Below are 17,817 nucleotides of genomic sequence, written 5' to 3'. Positions count from 1 at the left end.
TGTTCTGAGCCCTAAAAAACCCAGATTTTGCACATGAAGATATCTAGTCTTGTAGGGTTAGCCACAATGCCATCACAAATCTGCTTCATTAAAATAGCTGATATTAGTTAACAAGTTGAGACTGCTATTCTTAAAAAAACCAGCATCCTTCCCATCTTCTCCACTTGCTCCATTGCTTTTGTATCAGTAGAGAATTAAGTTAAATTTGTTTACATAATTTAACTTTTCAGTTACATTGCAATACTTAGTTCTGACTTTGTCCAAGTAACTCCCTGTCTCTTGTGTAGTAATTAATTGATGGTAAGAGCTAGTCACTTCAGAACTTCCCTGTGAACAAGCTAACACCAAATTCATCTCTTATTCTACAGCATGAGAATAATATCATTCACCGGGACTTGAAAGCAGAAAATGTCTTCTATACCAGTAACACCTGTGTTAAGGTGGGAGACTTTGGATTCAGCACAATAAGTAAAAGAGATGAAACTTTAAATACTTTCTGTGGCTCTCCTCCCTATGCTGCCCCTGAACTCTTCCGAGATGAAAACTATGTTGGCATTTACGTAGACATCTGGGCACTGGGAATCCTGTTATACTTTATGACGACGGGCATCATGCCATTTCGGGCAGATACAGTGGCCAAACTGAAAAAGTGCATTCTGGAGGGGACATACAGTTTGCCTCCCTGCCTCTCAGAAACTTGCCAGAAACTGATAAAAGGAGTCCTTCAGCCAGTACCAACCGAACGATACTCTGTCAAACTTATTATGAACAGTGAATGGATGCAAGGAATACAGTACCCCAAACCTTTACAGCCCTTTAAACTGGATCCAAAGTATTTATCAGACATCAGTACACTCAAAGAGGAAGAAATTGAAGTGAAAAATATTCTGGAAGATCTGGGAATCACAGAAGAGCACATTCAAAATAACCGGGGAAGAGACGCACGCAGCTCGATAACAGGGGTCTACAGAATTGTTTTGCACAAGGTACAGAAAAAAAGGGCACTCGAATGTGTTCCTATCATGTCCCACCCAGACCCCAAAGAACAAGACTTGAGGAGAGGACTCTGTTCTTACAGCGGGATGAAGCACACATCCAAGCTGTGTTCTATTTTATAAATTGCACTGCAGGCTTTATACTTGGCACATTTAACAAAGGGTTTTATTCACTTTCCACAAGTTCTGGTGTTACATTTTTTGTAATTTTTGAATAAACCAAAAATGCTTCATCTCTCCTTTGCATTTCTCAAGTCACAGCAAAGTGCTCAAATAGAGATCTCATGCATTTGTTTGTCCCTTGCTCCAGAGAGAGAGACATGGTGTAGCTAGTGCAAGAAACCCAGTAAGTGAAACAGGTAAGGGATGATTAGTGAAGGTGATCTTTTAGTAAAGGTCAAATAGTATTGCATTTAACACACTTGGGAGATTCTCAGTACAGGCACTTAACAGCTAACTTCTTGAAAAGTTGTACCTCAGCTTGACTCAACTTTACCACTGCAAACCAGGACAGTTTATGCAGAGAACTAAATTTAAGCAGAAACCTAAACTTAAGCAGAAACCAGAACATAATCTAAAGAACTGCAAATTCTTCTTTAAGACTTCTTCAGAAAATTAAAGATGATAAAATGTGTATCAGAGCCTCTTTTTTTTAATTTAAAGAAACAGCAATGCTGCTGTTGACCACAGTTCCTAATTTGTCACAGTTCAGAAAAGCAAATTAGGATATGCTGCTTTAACTGTGCATGTGTGGTTGCAATTCCTAGCGCACAACTGTTGGGCTACCACCTACTAACCTCCGACACCTCCCATTACTCACACCATTCTGACGGTCTAGAACTGCCTGGACTCCAATTGCACTAAAGAAAGATTTAACTGTACTCCAAAACTCATGTAGTTTTAAATTCTTCCTTAAGCACTAGGTACCATGAACGCAACCAGTAACAAAATCCACTTATATATAATGAGCATTACAGGCTTCTACTAACTCCTGCCATGCTACTTTGGCAACAAAGGCTGGCACAAAGCCAATTTTGATACTCTTGACCACTGCAAGTTTAAAGTTGGATAGCCTGACAACTCCAATTGTTCTGAGCATCACCAAGATGTAGATACTCAGATTTTCAGCTTTAATTGCTTATTTTATACTTCAATCTTCAACACCATCAGCTCCAGTGCAAATGGTGGAAAAGTGCAGTAGCTGTCCCCTGAACAGGCATAGCTGACATGCCTAAGCTAAGAGGTAGAGCCTATACGATTTTAGTTAAGGCAAGTAAACTAATAACATGTTTAGAGAGGTACAGCTAGTGCTTTCAAATTTAAGGGTAGGGTGCTTTATCTATTATGGGGACTGATGAGATGGTCAGTTGACTTTAAAAGGAGTAATTAATGCAAATGAGCAACAGAATGACTCTGAAAAGCCACCCATGGGAATCTGGACTCAGTGAGACTCAGGTAAGTACAAAGCAAGAACGAATCCCCCTTCACAGTTTTTCTGAGGGTGATAAAACAATACCATCTTTCCTAAGACAGTAATAAAGATGAATTGTATTCCATAAGCTGGGAATGAATTGCTCCACTATGGAGAGTCTCTGTATGAAAGCATTTAAGTTATCTTAAAACACAGCCCTGAAATAACAGTTTTGCACCAGCCTAAGCAACCCTTTCTTTCCATTTTTGTAATGGAATGATATTAAGAAGAAAGATCCGGAAGGTCCACACAGCTTGTGAACCCACAACTTTGGGTTTTCACAGGGCCAGTTTCCTCTTTCTTTCCTGTTAAAGAAAAAAAAAAAAGCATCCTGAAAACCCAACAAGTCAGCACTACTCCAACAGGTTTCAAATATCTCAAACTTTATTTTAATAAAGGATCAGCCCCACAGACCGTGAGGTCCCTGTGGTTAACTTTGTGCCAGTAGCTCACTTTGTAGCTTGTCCACTGCCAGCAATGGACTTTGTTCAATGGCAATTTGTTTTTCTGGTGTCAAGACAAGTTTCACGAGGGCAACCTAAACCAAAATACTTGCAAACACTATCATCATGCATCATTGCTCCATCATTTTCAGCAGAACAAACAGATTAGTATTCATCAATTTATAATAAACAACTATTTTACCAAGGCTTGACTGTACAAATACAGCAAATTATCAAATCCTAGTGAGTGACAGATAGTACAAACACTTCATTACACACACAAAAAAAAAATGTAATTTAACAGACAAATCATTTTTTGCTACTTTATATTAGATAATGTAGCTTTGTAGAATCAGCAAAGAAATAAATTCAAGAAAACTTCATTCTGTACATTAGCTCAATTTAAGTATATATTACAAGCTTACAAGGCTCATGTCATAGTTCATTTCCAATCTGGGCTTTAAAAATCTACCAGAATGGACTCCCCATTAGCATTGTATATCTACCACTTGCAAAATGGTTAGCTTTTAAGCTTGCATGTTGGGAAAGAAAAAAAAAGAAAGAAAAGACCCCACTCCTACAATATTACCAATAGTGAGAAGGACTTCAAAGTACAAAGCCAAATTCAAAGTTAGAAATAGTCTTTCAGAAATGTATTATATAAAAGATTAGCGAGAGGCCAGAGCTCCAAAGTGATCCTCCTCTCTTCCTTCATTTGCCAATTAAGACAGCTCCATAATATCTACAAATTTATTTGAAAATTCTGCTGCCTTAGATAATTCTACTAAACAATCCTGAAAGGAGCCAAATCAATGAACCCACTTCTTTAGAAGAAAAAAACCTACTACCTCCCTTCTTTTTCCTGTTTCCTCCCAGGCTGCTGTGATTTATAATGCAGGTATAAAACACATAATATGGATGTTAGGAGGAATTACATAGTAACTAAAACAGTGGGTCACAGAGTTTCTTGGAAGAAAAGCACCTGTCAGTCTAGCCGTTCTTGATACAGTCATTTTGACAGGGGAGAGAGATTCTATTCCAGCAATGAACGTTACTTGGTTCTATACCTTTCCCAAAGCAATGGGGTGATGGGAAGTAGACTGGGAGAAGAAAGAGAAGGTGATAAAGGGAAAGAGAAGAAGTGCAGTATTCAGAAGATTGCTTATTGTGAAGGCACTGAGAACCCTAACATTAAAAGCTTGGACTATTTTGCCGCAGACTTGAGTACAAGTAGAAGTTAACAGTATAGGTTTCAAGTCATTTTACATGGAAAGAGCAAGCAGAAGATTTTTTTTTTCTATGTACAAAGACCTTGTAATAGACTACAGCTACTGCTCAGCAATTAAAAAAATTCAGACATGTTAAGGAATCCACACAGGCCCTGCAAGTCCCTCCATCTCCAGTATATTCATGATTTTAGTGTTCTGAAAAATACTATAAATATCAGCACACTGTATTATGACAAATCTTTTCAAGGAGCTTAAACAGTTTTTCCATGCTCCAGTAAAGTACTATTGTACACTGAAGCTTCAGCACTACTGCAATCCTTTTTCTCTCTCTCTCTCTCACCCTACCCTCACACCTTGTTTCATTCCCCACCTCACAGAGGTATCTTAATGCTCCCCATTGGAAATGGCAACAGTAACGCCTTCAGATTCTGTTGTTGCAGGGATTCTTGGCACTTTCTTAGCAGGGCTTGGGATGTGCTAAGAAGAAGGGAAAAAAACCATTAAATACAGTTTTCTAGTTCACAGACATTCATACTTCATGGCTAGTCCAACTCTCAAACAGCATTCATGCTACACTGGACAGCTGGGTCTTAAGTCAATCATATCAGTCATGCTTCATGCAAACTGATTATGTGAAAAGAGCCAGTTTGTTCTTGTTTCATTCTTGAGCAGCTTCATTCTTGTCATGATGAAATGTACTTTTTAAAACCCCATGTTCAATTTTTTACTTCTGGCTTGTATGTTACATATGTTAACAAAGTATTTAATATAATTTGTTAAATCACCTTCTCTTTTAACATACATGCACATGCTAAGACAAACACATAAACCGTTCCACTATTTATATCAAACTTTAAAACTGAGTGTTCACCTCATGAACAACGCCTGGATGGACAACTTCGACTCCTGCCTCCAGAGGTCCATCGCCCATGAGCGGGCGCCGGGCGTAAGTTCTCCTGTGTTTCTCATCCACACGCACAAGGTACCATGTTCCCTCGAACAGATCTTCTACCGAACACTGCGGAATATAGTTGGCTGTAAAAAAGCCAGTAACACGCTGTTAGTTGGTTCCTGGTAAGAGTTTTATGCAATGCAGGTCTTTGCAGTTTGGATGTAGTAAGACAGAAAAAACAAGTCTGTGCTTCCGTTTCAGCCACACTGGGCCAATGAACACAAGCTATTCAGAAGTAGAAAGGGTTGGATATTTCCTTCATTCTAGACCCTACTCATCTGAAGTCAGGTGAATTAAGTGATGAGCATTTTGCTGTAAGACTAGGAATGATTTATATATATGAACTTCTTACCCAAATGATGTGTTTCCTGTCTAATCTTCATGTTTTCAGCAAAGACATCAGGTGCAATACATTTTCTTGAGTCAAGTCTTGTTTTGAGATCAGAAAGGCTGGCAGTTATTTTGTCCAGTGCAGAACCTACAATATAAAACCATCATGTAAGGTAGGACCAGTGCTGAGAGCTGCGTGCTGACACGTTAACATTTCAAGCTCATTCAACATACTTTGCATTACAGCAGCTAAACTTTTAGTCATTTAAAAATATTCCCAATTACTCAATCAAAATGTTAACAGAGTTTGAAGAGTATTATGTATTTGCCCAAGGAGACACTTTAACATTCCCTGGAGCTGGAACATCTTCCGTTTAGCATTTCTGTCATTCACCATTGCTCTCCAGGTTTACTTATGCTGTTGGGTAGTGTGACAAGGCACGCAGAGGTGAGCTGTGCAAGGGAGTTAAAATTAACATCTCTTCCTTTCACTCACCAGGAGTGGCATCCTGGGTAACTCTGATGGAATACAGTGTAGCAGCAAAACCAGAGCCATATGAGAACACACTGATTCTCTGTCCTGCAAGCTGCTCTGGGGAGTACCTGCAAATCAAGCAACAGTTGTTTAAAGTGAGAATTAAGCCAAGGTGCCAATTTTAAACAACTAGAAAGTGCAGCTAGCTTAGAAAAAGCAGCCAGCAAATTATATTGACTACAGCACACATTTAGCATGCTATGTGCATAAATAATGACTTTTAAAAACACAGTTTCAAACACTGCTGTTGGTGGTGAGTTCCAAAGCTGCCTAAGCAAAACAGAGCAAAGAAATGCCCAGAGTATGATTATCTAGAAGGCAGCCAGTTTTCATTCTTAAGTGACCTAAAGCCTAAAATGAACGACCACATATTGGAAGGCAAAGTCAGAATAAAGGCAAAAGGATCCAAGAGGAATGATTTCATTTAAACTTAACATGATTTTGTAAAAGTCTGTCATTGAAAAAAAAAAAAAGTTAAGTACATACTAATTTAATGTGGCTTTGCTTATTACAGTGAAACAGAGAAGGCATTCTGATTCTCTTTTCCACTGCAGTGGGACTGGGGTTTTGGGGGGGTTTTTTGGGGGGGCAAGAGTGGGCAGTGAGAAGGTTGAGGCTGGGAAATGACACCACCCTATAAATAAGATCCTACTTTGGAAGGCAGTAAGCAGCTGTTTCAGATCAGCTGCTGACATAGAAATGTTGAATCTGCTTGTCACTTGAACTTATTGTGTGTGCAGAATAATTTTTTAACTTCAGTCTTTCTGCTTAAGGTAATCTAGTAGGAAAAGGTTTGCTAGATGGTGCTTTTACAAAGGCTTTCTGAAACAAAAACCTTTTATGACCTTGCATATAGAAAGCTATGACTTTTTTTTCAATTTTATGCTTACTGGGCTAGAAGAGAGGCAAGGCAACCATAGACTGAAGGGGTATACATATTTCCATTCTGGTTGGATACAAGTAATGAATCTTTGGTTTTCTGATTGAAGATCTCTGCGCTAGCTTTCATAAAAGCTTTTTCCACATCTCTGTCAAAATATGTATCTTCAAGTTTTACATCCCTATAAAAAAAAAAAAAAAAAAAAGAAGTAGTTCAGAAACAGTTACTGAAATAGCAGAAAGTAAAAAACACACCTCGGAGGTGTAACAAATTAAGATTATATGGATAAGGAAGACAGCAGCCATTCTCACCTGAAAGCTTCCAGACCACTGAAAACACCATTTGTTGTTTCTGGGTTCTGGTCACTGAGAAAGTCATTCAGCAAGAGTCTAGCCACAGATTTCTGTACCAGTTTACAGTAGGGAGAATGGAAGATCATGAATCCAAAGTCATTCAAGGTGAAACGTCTGTCTGTCCCTTCTGGAAGTGGCAGAAATGTTGTGCTGTGTTACAACTTACATTTAGTACTCACTTCAGCTATGAGAATAAAGTAAGAGGGGTGGCGGGATACCAGTCATCATATCCCATCAGCATACAAGAGACAACCGTAACACTACCTATTGCTGTCAAGTTCATTTAAAACACTGCTGCTACTTCTATTTAAAAACTAGTTTCTTACTGATCTTTTGCACCAACATTTGCCCTTCTAGAAGAAAAAGCTATAAGCTTAATAGAATCTCCGTATTTCTACCCAGCATTTTGACATAATGAATAATCTACCCCATTTAACTATCTAATCTTCACACCTATGCTTAATATGAATGAAGCAATTATTAAACACATGGGGTAAAAAACATCAGTATCGCTACAAAACATTTAAGTAATAACCTCAGTATCTTAAGAGCCTCGGTGGAGCAGGGAATAACACACTTTTAAGCAAAGTATTATACAGAACACCAAAAAAAGCCTGTAGAGACTACTACTTACTGACTATCAGGTACTTAGCCATACCAGAACAGAAATAAGATGTTTCTTATGGGAGAAAGCAAACATTTCAATTGCCTCAGAACACACAAACACAAAGAATGGGACCCATATACTAGTCTTTAGATTGGATGCTAAAACTTGAAAATACATTGTCTGTGTAGTTACACATTCCAGTGTTTGCCAGATCTTGCAATATCATCAGGTGAGGCTACGTACCCTTTTGCCACTGGGCATGGATTTTGTTGCGGTAGACAGTATAGCAGCGATCTAATGCACTGAGGTAGCACTGTATAGATAGCTTGCCATCAACTACAGGATATTCAGAGACCATATCAGGTTTATAGAAGTCATATGCATGCTGCATGTGGGTTCCACGCAACCCTGACGGAGAGAAATTGACAAAAGTTGAAAATTACTTTATTCAGCTGCTTTGAGCCAATCTGAATGGATCACTTAACACATGTGAGGAAACAAGCCGTATTTGGCCCCAGTGAAGCAGGTTTTCATAGCACTTCGGGCCCTTTAAGGTAAGGTTTCACACAGTTCTCAATCACTTGTTAAGTACCGTAGGACTGAGCATGACAAACACAAGTAACAAATGATTTTCATTGTTTCGTTTTGCAAGTAAGAGCACTGTGTTATTCAGCTCTAGTCCACTCTGTCAATTTTATTGGAGAATCCCCAAGAAAATAAACAGATAGGAGCATCTCCAGTTGTTCCTTGCCGCCTCCTGTAACGGGACTTGGCCAAGTCAGCCCAGAGCAACAGGAAATAAAGTGCAATTTCTGACATTAGTGGGAATTAATCCAGCCCTCCAGCAACACACAAAATACAGGGGAAGGCTTCAGAATGGATCCAGTTATCTGGCTGAATGCCATTTGTTTTTTCACAGGACTAACCTCTCTCAAAAATTAACGGAGCATTTGGACCAACTAGCATAGCAACAGCACCAGCTCCACCTGTTGGCCTGGCATTTCCACTGGCATACACAGCAATGTCTCCAGCAACAACAAGTGCATAGCGTCCTGTGAAAAACACACAGAAATAATGATGAGAAATAGCCAAGAATCTAGCACACTTTAATATCCATCAGCAATTTTTAGACTTTGGTTATAGAGGAGATCACCCCAAGATTAAGGGGTTCTTCAGTCCTGACTTCCCCCCTCCCCCCATTTCAATTTTCTGGCAGTCACTGAAATTTGCAGGAAAAGACCAGTGATTATCAGCCATGTTGTTATTTTCTGCACTGTAATTGAACTAGCGGCAAATGCCCAGCAGTCATTTAAGAAAAAAGACCTCAGAAGAGAAAAATAGTTTACCCACTGGGTTTTAGATGGTTAAACATGAACACTGTCATTATAAGGCAGACTACTCAAAACCAGAGGATGATGTACTTTTCAAGAAAACACCCTGAACTTACCATCCCAAGAACTGGACTCAATCCAGTTAACAGCATTAAAAAGAGCAGCAGTGCCTCCATAGCATGCATTGGTGGTGTCGATTCCTTCTACATCTGTATTACCAGATTCTTCAAAAAGTTGCATCAGGACAGTCTTTACAGATTTTGATTTATCAATTATCGTCTCCGTTCCAACTTCTAATCTCCCGATACAATCATAGGAAAGGCTGTTCCTCTCCATGAGCTTCTGAACCACAGTCAAGCAGAGAGAATTGATATCCTCCCGGTCAGAGCAGAAGCCCATCTTTGACTGGCCTAGCCCAATGGTGTATTTCCCAGCATCCACACCATCATACTTCTCCAGCTCTGTCTGGTCAACGTACTGAGAGGGAAAATATATTTCCAGTGCAACAATTCCCACATCTTTGGGCCAACAGGATTCAGCATTCACTGGAAGAGACCCAGGCATTGTGGCAGATCTTTAAGAAAAAAAAGAAAACCACAAAAACAGCTGATTTATTCACACCCATTTTGAGAGACCTGCTTTCATTTTCTGTAGGTTTCTAGAAAAAGTTAAATTTTAGGTATTCTACAAGGTCATTTCCAAAAGGCAAGCCTTTGCCTCCGGGGAGACTTTGGTCTGAGCATACCATAAACATCATTAGAAGTTTTCTAACATTTTATATTAAGAAGTTCTTTTAAGTGAAAATACAAATTTCAGCTCTGGAGATAAACAGATGTAGGCTAAGCCCAAGTTATTTTACTGAAGCAAAACACAGGCCTAACAAGTGTTAACGGTTTGAGAAATTAGTCTTAATGTTCATTATTGTACTTCTGCTTATACGCAAAGTCTCAATTTTACACAACCAAGCCAGAAACATCAGATTTATTCTTTTTTAAAATGTTGCCAGCTGAGAACTAAAGTTTAAAATTTATCCTTACCAGGAAATCTCTGTGTTAAAACAGGCCAGGACTTTTCAAAATTGTTTTTATTTTTAAACTAAGTAACCAAAGTCTCTCCGTTTTGTTTATACTTGCAACAAAGACAGCAGAAATTTTTTCTGGTGTGGGGGTGGGGTTTTTTTTGTATTTTTGGTTGGGTTTTTTGTTTGTTTGTAGTACACTCTGTTTTGGCATTCTGGAACACTGGAACTCCTAACACCAGGCCTGGAGGAATATTTCACAGGCTGAAATGAAAACACAGGGATTCTCCCTGGTAGACCAAGTTTTCTTATTTTGACCGCTTAACTTTACTGTCACTGCACTCGAGGATATACTACACCCTAGGGCATACTACATCCTATTACTTTAACCCTACCCCTATTACCCAGACAGGCAGGATCTTCCTGTACTTTTGCTTACATCCTTCCACAGCACTTGTCCCTTTCGTACCCAGGTGCAAGTACTGTCACACTGACCTTTACCCAACTTCTTCCCGAAAACCACTGTATGTATGACCTGTATAAAGGAATAAAGCCTTTCGCTGCAAGAATGACGACTTTACGGGATGCACATTAAGACAAGCGTTAGGAAAACATTAAAAGCGTTTTCTGTTACAGGTACAGTTTTATGTAAGACCTAAAGAGCGCACGGCTCGCCGTTCATTTTTATTGCCTCTAAGGAAGTTCCAACCGTACCTACGAGGTACCTATAACAACCTATTGAAGTGTTTCTCTTGTAGCCTTTATTCACATTCAAACGTGTAAACGGGAGAAATAGGCTGTTTGCTCACCTTGTCCTGTCCGCTCGCCCACGACCCGTCACCCACCGGGACCTCTTTTCCCTTAACCCACCCTGTCACGAAGCCCCTCACCTCAGGAGACCGCCGCCCCGCTCCCCCCGCCGAGCCGGCCCTCGCTGAGGGCAGCCCCCCTGCCAAACGCCTCAAGGTTACCCGTGACCCGGCCGAGGAGACGAGGAGGAGCCAGCGGGGTGGCGTGGGGAAAGCCAAGCCGCGTCCCACCCGCAGCGTGGGCCCGCGACAGGGCGAAAGGCCGACCGCCTCCCGCCTCCCCACCTGACAGAACCGCGGCCCCGGCCCTTACACGTTGCGGAATCCCATGGCCGGCTGCCGGCGCGGAGGGCCGCGCATGCGCGCTGCGGCGACGGAGGGGGGGGGCCGTCCGGCTGGGGCAGGCGGGTTGTGCGCAGGCGCGGGGAGCTGGCCCAGCCCCTCCCTCGGGGGCGCTGCCCGTCCTGCCCGCACCCCCGAGGCGGTGACAACGTTGTTGCCGTAGCCACCTGGCACCATGCTCCACGAAGCTGGTGGGCAGGATTAAGGCTTTGCCATGGCACCGCAGCAGGTTTACACTATTAGAAAGGGGGTGGCCATCACAGCTTTCCTAAAGCCGCAGCCAGGGAAGGGAAGCACAGTGGTCCGGAGACTCCCCAGCAGCTGCGGGAGCAAGCTCATGTCCCCTCTCAGCAGGGCAGCGAGCAAGTCACACGCATCTCCTGCGGACGCAGGGCAGCGCTGTGATCCAAAGCTTGCTCCAAGAGCCGAGTTTCACCCCAAACCCGCACAGGTCCTGCAAGGGAGAGGGAGGATGCTTTCTGGCTCCCCGTACAAAGGCAGACACGCCACCGACAGCGAGATCCCAAGGTACCAGCTGGGAAAAGGACTTTGGGATCCAGCTCCCTTTCTGGCACAAAACACCCTACTGCCTTCAAAAGGGGACAGACCGCTGCCGGCTCAGCGCAGTGTCTGGCAGCCACCCCAAGGGTAAGCCGTTCTGCTCCAAGAGCCAGAAAGCTGAAAGAGGCTGCAGAGACTCTTAGAGGCTTAATTTTAAGTTGTATAGTAAAAGGAGCATGCAGCACTTAATGGCCCTGACCTGTGATAGCCATAGAACAACAGTGGCTTCTAACCGGGTGGTGAATTAGCAGGAAACTCGGTATGCCAAAAGGACTTGCATTATTGGCAAGGGCTGCGGAAAACACTCTGCTCTGTGCTTGCTCCTCACAGAACTTTTGAGGTCAAAACTGGCATTTAATGCCTATTACTTGCCACAGTTCTCTCATCAGAAAACTTTCTGCGGAAGACAGCTAAAGGGAGGCTCTTTCTGTTGTACTCTCATGGCTCGCCAAATACCAAGCTTACCAAATATGCCTAACGTAGCAGCAGTCAGGGCTATCGGGCTGTACTGCAAGGAAAAATGCTGCTGTATAAGCTTGCTCTGATCACTGAAAGAAAGGGGACAAACGACATCTTAAGTCAGCCAGTCATTAGAGGAAAAAATTTGTTTACTTGATGAAAAACAAACAGCCTTTTGTCACCCCAGTCAAATGGCAAGCACCACCCCATCATGGAGTTTTTGCTGAAGACAAAAGCTTTCTCAAAAGTACGATTACTTTTAAAAGACTGAGAACCCCAAATGCTTTAATACGAAGAAATGAGAAACTGGCTTTGCTTTGTGCCCCCGCAGGATCCTGTAGGAAACGAAGGAGCAGCCCAAAACAGCTGCTACTTTCTGCTAGTGTTGCGACAGACACGTTCTCCCACAGCCACCACTGGCTTTCATCCCCTTTGTTACAAACTTGGGAATACTCCGTCAATAGTCTGACGTGATTATTTCCTGCCTGAGCTCTTAACTCATACGGAGCACTTGACTGGAAGTTGGAAAACCGGCCCCCAGCCCGTTTGCTCCCGGCCGCGCACCTGCCAGCGCCCTGCCAGCGTCCGCAGAACGGACTTCGCGGCTGACGGCGGAGGCACCTCAGGCTGCCTCCCGGCACTTAAAACCAGCGACGGTCCGGCCGCTTCGGCCATGACGTCATCCAGCCGTCGTCCGTTTCCCCCCCCCCCCCCCCAGCAGGGCTGGAAGCTTCACAGGTAGCGGGAGAGCGCGTGCAAGGCGCTCGCCGCGCCGCCAGAGGTCACCGCCTCGCGCCGGCACCGCCGCGGCCGGCCCACGGCACGCGACCCCCGCTCGCCCACGGCCCCCCACACACCCCGCGGCCGACGCGGGCGGCGGGCGAACCCCCCCCCCCCCCCGAACAGCTGACCCGGCGCCTCCAACCCCGTGGTCGGGACCCACCCGCAACCCCTGCCCCGCGGGGGGGGGGAGGGGGCAGTCCCCCTCGCGCCGGGCGCCCCCCCTGGACCGGGACGCCGTGAGCAGCGGGTGCCGCGATGCCCGCCCGCACCCCGGCAACACGCCTCCACGGGAGAAGGCGACGGCACCGCGGGGGGCAGCACCCGCCTGCCTTTGCCCCGCGCCATGGAGGGGGACGACGACGACACGGGGGCGACACACACGCCCGCCCCGCCCTCCCCGGCTTGGGTGGGCGCCTCTGTCGCGACACTGAGAGGCGATGAAGGGACGCGCCGCGGCCGCCGCCGCTTTCGGGCTGCTTTGCGGCCCCCCGAGGCGGGGGCAGAGCCCGGCGGAGCCCCGCAGCCGCCGCAGCTCACCCAGGCGGGGGGCTTCTCCCCCGCCCCCCCCGCCGGGGGGCAGGACGGGAGGCAGCACCCAGGACCCCCGGCACCGGGGCTGCCCACCGCGGGCACCGAGCCCGTCGGGAGGCGTTTGGCCGCGCCGGCTGTCCCGGGCAGGGAGCGCGGCGGGCGATGCTCCACGGTGCTGCGGGCAGCGCCCGGCGCGGCGTGCGGGCTAACACCCACGTTGAGGGACACCCAAGCGCGCCCCTTTCTGCTTTTTCTTCTTCCCCTCTTTTTTTTTCCCCTCCCTTTTTTCTCTTTTTACCTTCTCCGCCCCCCACCCCTTGCCGCACTGCAGGCGCTACTTCCAACGCCCGTGCAGCCGCTGCAAACACCGCTCCCGGCTCCGCCGGCCCATCCCCAAGCCCCGCCGGCGGCTGCGGGGAGGAGAGGCAGGGGCCGCCGCCCGGCGCCGAGCCGCCCTCACCTGTCGGAGGCGATGGCTCCCGGTGCCGGTCGCTGACTCCGCGCCTTCGCCGGTTCGCACGCACAGGGCGGGGGGGGGGAAACGCGGGTCGCCGGCGCGCGGCGCCTTTAAACAGCCCCGCCGCCGGGGCTCCGGTCCGCGCCCTGAGCGGCGGCTCGTCCCGCCAATCAGAGCTGCCAGGGCCCGGGCCCCGCCCACCGGCCGGCCCGCAGCTGGCGGAGAAGGCGGGGGGAATGGTGTGAGAAAGTGACGCGGCGTGGCCAGAGGGCGGCGCGCCAATGAGGACGCGGCAGAGGCGGCGGGCGCTCAATGGGAGCCGAGCGCAGCGCGGGGGCAGCCAATGGGAGCGCGCTGCCGACCGCGGGTGAGAGTAGGACGGCTGCCGGTCCCCGGCGAGGCGAGGAGGCGGTTGCCCGGCAACGGGAGGCGGGGCGCGCCCGGCCCCGCCGTCGGGTCGCTGCGGTCCCGGCCGCGGTCCCGGCCTCGGCCCCGGCCTCGGCCCCGGCCCCGGGGTCCCAGCGGCGCCTGGGACGCCGGGACCGGGCGCGGAGGGCCGGGGCCGTTGGGGGCGACAAGGCCGCGAGGCGCCGGCCGGGGCGGGCAGGGGTGTGCAAGGGCGACAGGAGGCCCCGGTGCCGGTGTCTGGCGTCGGTAAGCGCAGCCCCACGGCCTAGGCCTGTGACATCTGCCTTGCCCGTGAGGCCTCCCCGCAGCCCTTCGCCTTGGCGGGCCGGGGCGAGGCGCTCGGGGCGGGCAGGGGGGCTCCGCCAGCAGAATTGCTTCGCGGGGGGTGCCGTGTCCCGTCCCACCTGCCCTGGATCCTCCCGCCACCGTCTCTCCCCAGCTTATTAAATCCGCATCGTGCCCGGCTGTATCTCCTGGCGTTACTGCTACGTGGCGGATCGACAGTGAGCTAACATACGGGCTCGGTAGCCTTTAGGCCCTGCGATGGTTTATATCCAGCTAACCCATTGCTGCGCGGGTTACTGAGCGTCCCCAGAGGAGTCGTCCCTGCCAGTAAGGGGAGTACGAACCTTTGTTGCAGATGGGAAACTGCTCGATAAAAATCGCACGGAAATTTTAGAGCCTGGATAGTTTGGTTGTAAAGCCCCACTCGAGTCAAAGAGTATACTCCTGTAGCAGCTGGTGTCAGGCTCTGAGAGATCCAATTGCCGCAGCTGGCAGAAGACACCGCCTTGCTCACCTCACGCAGCAGCAGGGTGTTAAAACTGTGTTGTTTCCACCATCTTAGGGGCTGGTAAAAATAACGCAAAAGAAAGGGAAAAACTGTCATTGAAAGTGTTAACTCCTATCGTGTATGTTCAATCTGTTTTGAACTTGTAACCGTTCTGCTATCGTCTTATAAAAACACAGATTTGTAATATAGCTCTTTGTAGTGCAAGGGTTGAGAAATACTACTGAGAAATTGAGAAGTTTTGTTTGCACGTGTTACCCCGCGCTCTTCCGATAAGCTTACGCCAGTCTGTGTACAAGCCAGTTCCATTTGTAATTCTGAAAAAACATATTGACAAAATGCAGGCTCTATAGCCGATGACATAGTTACATCATGTAGACACACTGTTAATCTTCCATGCCTACAGACCAAACAGACTTGTTAGAAAAGCTGAACTTCTGCTCTGGAAATCTAAAATTTCAATTCATCCTCCTTTTCCCTTCCTACCACAACCCCCCCCCCCCGCCCCAAAACAAAAACCAAAACCAACCAAAAAAACACCCAAAACCCAAAACCAGAACTCTGTCCTTGTTCTAGACTTCAAAATGGGTTCCTAACACCAGGCTCTCATTATATGCTTTGATGGCAAAATGTTTCCTGACATCAGGCTACTTGGATCGTTCTGGCTTTAGAGACGAACCGACGCTCAGGAGGAGATGAAGCAGTCTATCATCTCGTTGAATTTGCGGGAGCTCGTGTTAGGGCTGCGAGTGCACGCTGAGACGTTGCAGCCCCTTCCCTGCTCCCTGGGGGCTTAGCCGCCTGCGCGTGAGGCTGGCTGCGGTACCACGTGCTCACGTAGCCTGGGACAGAGCTGCAGTGAAAAGAGCTGTGACAAGGAGCTGTGAGGAGCCTCCTCGGTGGCCTCTTCGCTTGGGAGCTGCGTTCGGACTTGGGCCCTTCCCTGAGCCGTGCTGTGGGTGTGCCTACGTCCCTTGCTGATTCTGACCCACTGACTTGACTTCGCAGCTTCATCTGACCTGCTCATCGCTATGGACTTGTCCGGAAACCTGGGCTCTTGGCTGACCCTGCTTGCCATCACTGGCTCTGCTCTGCTTTTTTGTTTGGGCACTGTGAGAGCGTGCCCTTGTCGGCGAGGTCACTGCCCTGCCTGCCTTGTTGTCACATTCAGCTCTGGGCTCACCCGCCCTTGCAGAACAGCCTGCCCTTGCTGCTCCTTGACAGCTTAAATCTGCTCGCCTGTAAGCCTACACTTACATGGTGGTGGGGTTTTTTTTCTGATAAATGTCGTATTGGCTTTCAAAATGGTAAAGGCAGAACTGGTTTTTTTGGTGTGTAGTCAACAATAAACACAGACATGAATAGCAGTCTTCTTATCTTTATTACATCTTCACAGATCTGATCAAAAAAAGATGCCAAAATGACTAAGATTAGCCTGGGGAGTTGATCCACATTATTGCTTTCTTTTCTATGGTGCAAGATGATGAATGATGTCCCATAGTCTTTGCCATTAACCTTCTGTGTTGTAGAAGATAGTCTGACATAGACATGCATGAAATCATTGCTATTAATTTAAAATCTTGTGTTTGCAAAAAAAAAAAACCCAAAACCCCCACCAAATTAACCACCTATAGCCAATAAAATTATAGCCATGTCCTCCTATTATGCCAGTACTGAAGCGTATTTAAAGATTACACCCTGCAGATGATAAAACTAAAAGGTAAAATGTGACAGACGGTTGCTGGATTTTCAGAATTTTAAAACTGAGGTTAAGGACACAATGCAGTCCCAGTTTTTTAATAATTGGCTGAAGCTAAATTCAGGGACCACGTATTTGATCTACGCTGCTAAATGCAATGTATTTGTCTCTTCAGGATGTTTCTGGATCAAGATGCTAATTTAAATTTACATCGAGTCCAGACGTCCTTCTCCTGCAGACTAGTTTGATGACTAATTCTTGCTAGCCTAAGATCTACGGTTTCTTATTAATCAGTACAATTTATTTTATAATTGTTGTCAATAACATTATTCTTTTTATTCAGCTTTATGAGGCTCCTATCTGCTTTTCCTGTCATTGAGTGTATTGCAAGGGAATACTTACCAAAAATTACTATTATTTCTTCACAAGAAAAGATCTGCCTATACTGCTATTGCGATAGACTACAACTGCTTTATAAGAATTTCTCAGAAAGATTGCAGTAATAACATTAAATTTGTTGGTCAATCTTGTTCCAAACCTCTTAGGTAATTAATTATAGTCCTCTAACCAAATTATGCTCCAGACATGTGATCACCACTATTTCCAGCCCAGCCTGTGAGAATGCAGGTCATTTTCCTTTTGTGGCTCTAGAGCTTAGCCAATCCGTCCAGTGAGATTTTCAGTCGAGACTGTATTCGGTAATTTGGACTAATGTACCAAAATGAACGCTGCACCTCGGTAACCTTAGAACTGGAAACCTGAGAAAGGAGAGGTCCATTTAATAAAGATGCTATTACCGAAGAAACTCAGCATCATTCAGAATAACCTTGGAGC

The 17,817-nt window shown here is 46.3% G+C and overlaps 2 protein-coding genes across 8 annotated transcripts in view; one reads left to right on the top strand and one right to left on the bottom strand.

Moving 5' to 3' along the window:
- Positions 1–1,228, top strand: part of NIM1K (NIM1 serine/threonine protein kinase) — a 30,289-nt gene extending 29,061 nt beyond the window's left edge. For all 3 annotated transcript variants that reach the window (XM_041121110.1, XM_041121111.1, XM_041121112.1), the window contains one exon: positions 369–1,228. In XM_041121110.1, the coding sequence (XP_040977044.1) occupies positions 369–1,118 (750 nt within the window). In that variant the 3' untranslated portion in view covers positions 1,119–1,228. The remainder of the gene's footprint in view (positions 1–368) is intronic.
- HMGCS1 (3-hydroxy-3-methylglutaryl-CoA synthase 1) lies at positions 1,144–14,220 on the bottom strand. 5 transcript variants are annotated; one of them, XM_030005814.2, is made up of 11 exons: positions 11,267–11,313; positions 9,243–9,700; positions 8,722–8,847; positions 8,039–8,203; positions 7,147–7,315; positions 6,846–7,016; positions 5,917–6,023; positions 5,443–5,568; positions 5,010–5,173; positions 4,509–4,615; positions 1,144–2,771 (listed from the first exon to the last, which is right to left on the bottom strand). In XM_030005814.2, exons 1-10 carry the CDS (start codon positions 11,311–11,313, stop codon positions 4,523–4,525), a joined length of 1,626 nt encoding a protein of 541 aa, XP_029861674.1. In that variant the 3' UTR covers positions 1,144–2,771; positions 4,509–4,522. The 5 variants fall into 5 exon arrangements, with proteins under 5 accessions (XP_029861674.1, XP_029861675.1, XP_029861678.1 ...); XM_030005815.2 differs by lacking the exons at positions 1,144–2,771; positions 11,267–11,313 and adding an exon at positions 14,090–14,220 and having other exon boundaries at positions 2,833–4,615; XM_030005818.2 differs by lacking the exons at positions 1,144–2,771; positions 11,267–11,313 and adding an exon at positions 12,322–12,341 and having other exon boundaries at positions 2,833–4,615.
- Positions 14,221–17,817: the final 3,597 nt, after the last annotated feature.

The sequence above is a fragment of the Aquila chrysaetos genome, chromosome Z (assembly GCF_900496995.4).
Source record: "Aquila chrysaetos chrysaetos chromosome Z, bAquChr1.4, whole genome shotgun sequence".
Lineage (NCBI taxonomy): Eukaryota > Metazoa > Chordata > Aves > Accipitriformes > Accipitridae > Aquila > Aquila chrysaetos.
Note: the sequence above shows the minus strand (reverse complement) of the source record. Positions and strands in the feature narration are given on the sequence as shown.

Bases quoted from the DNA above. Each gene is read 5' to 3' on its own strand.
- HMGCS1 (XM_030005814.2), bottom strand. From the start codon at position 11,313: ATGCGCGGCCCTCCGCGCCGGCAGCCGGCCATGGGATTCCGCAACGT. The intron at 6,024-6,845 runs GTAAGCATAAAA...CTTGATTTGCAG, and splicing joins CTTGCCTCTCTTCTAGCCCA to GTACTCCCCAGAGCAGCTTG. The intron at 4,616-5,009 runs GTGAACACTCAG...CCTTCTTCTTAG, and splicing joins ATCCAGGCGTTGTTCATGAG to CACATCCCAAGCCCTGCTAA.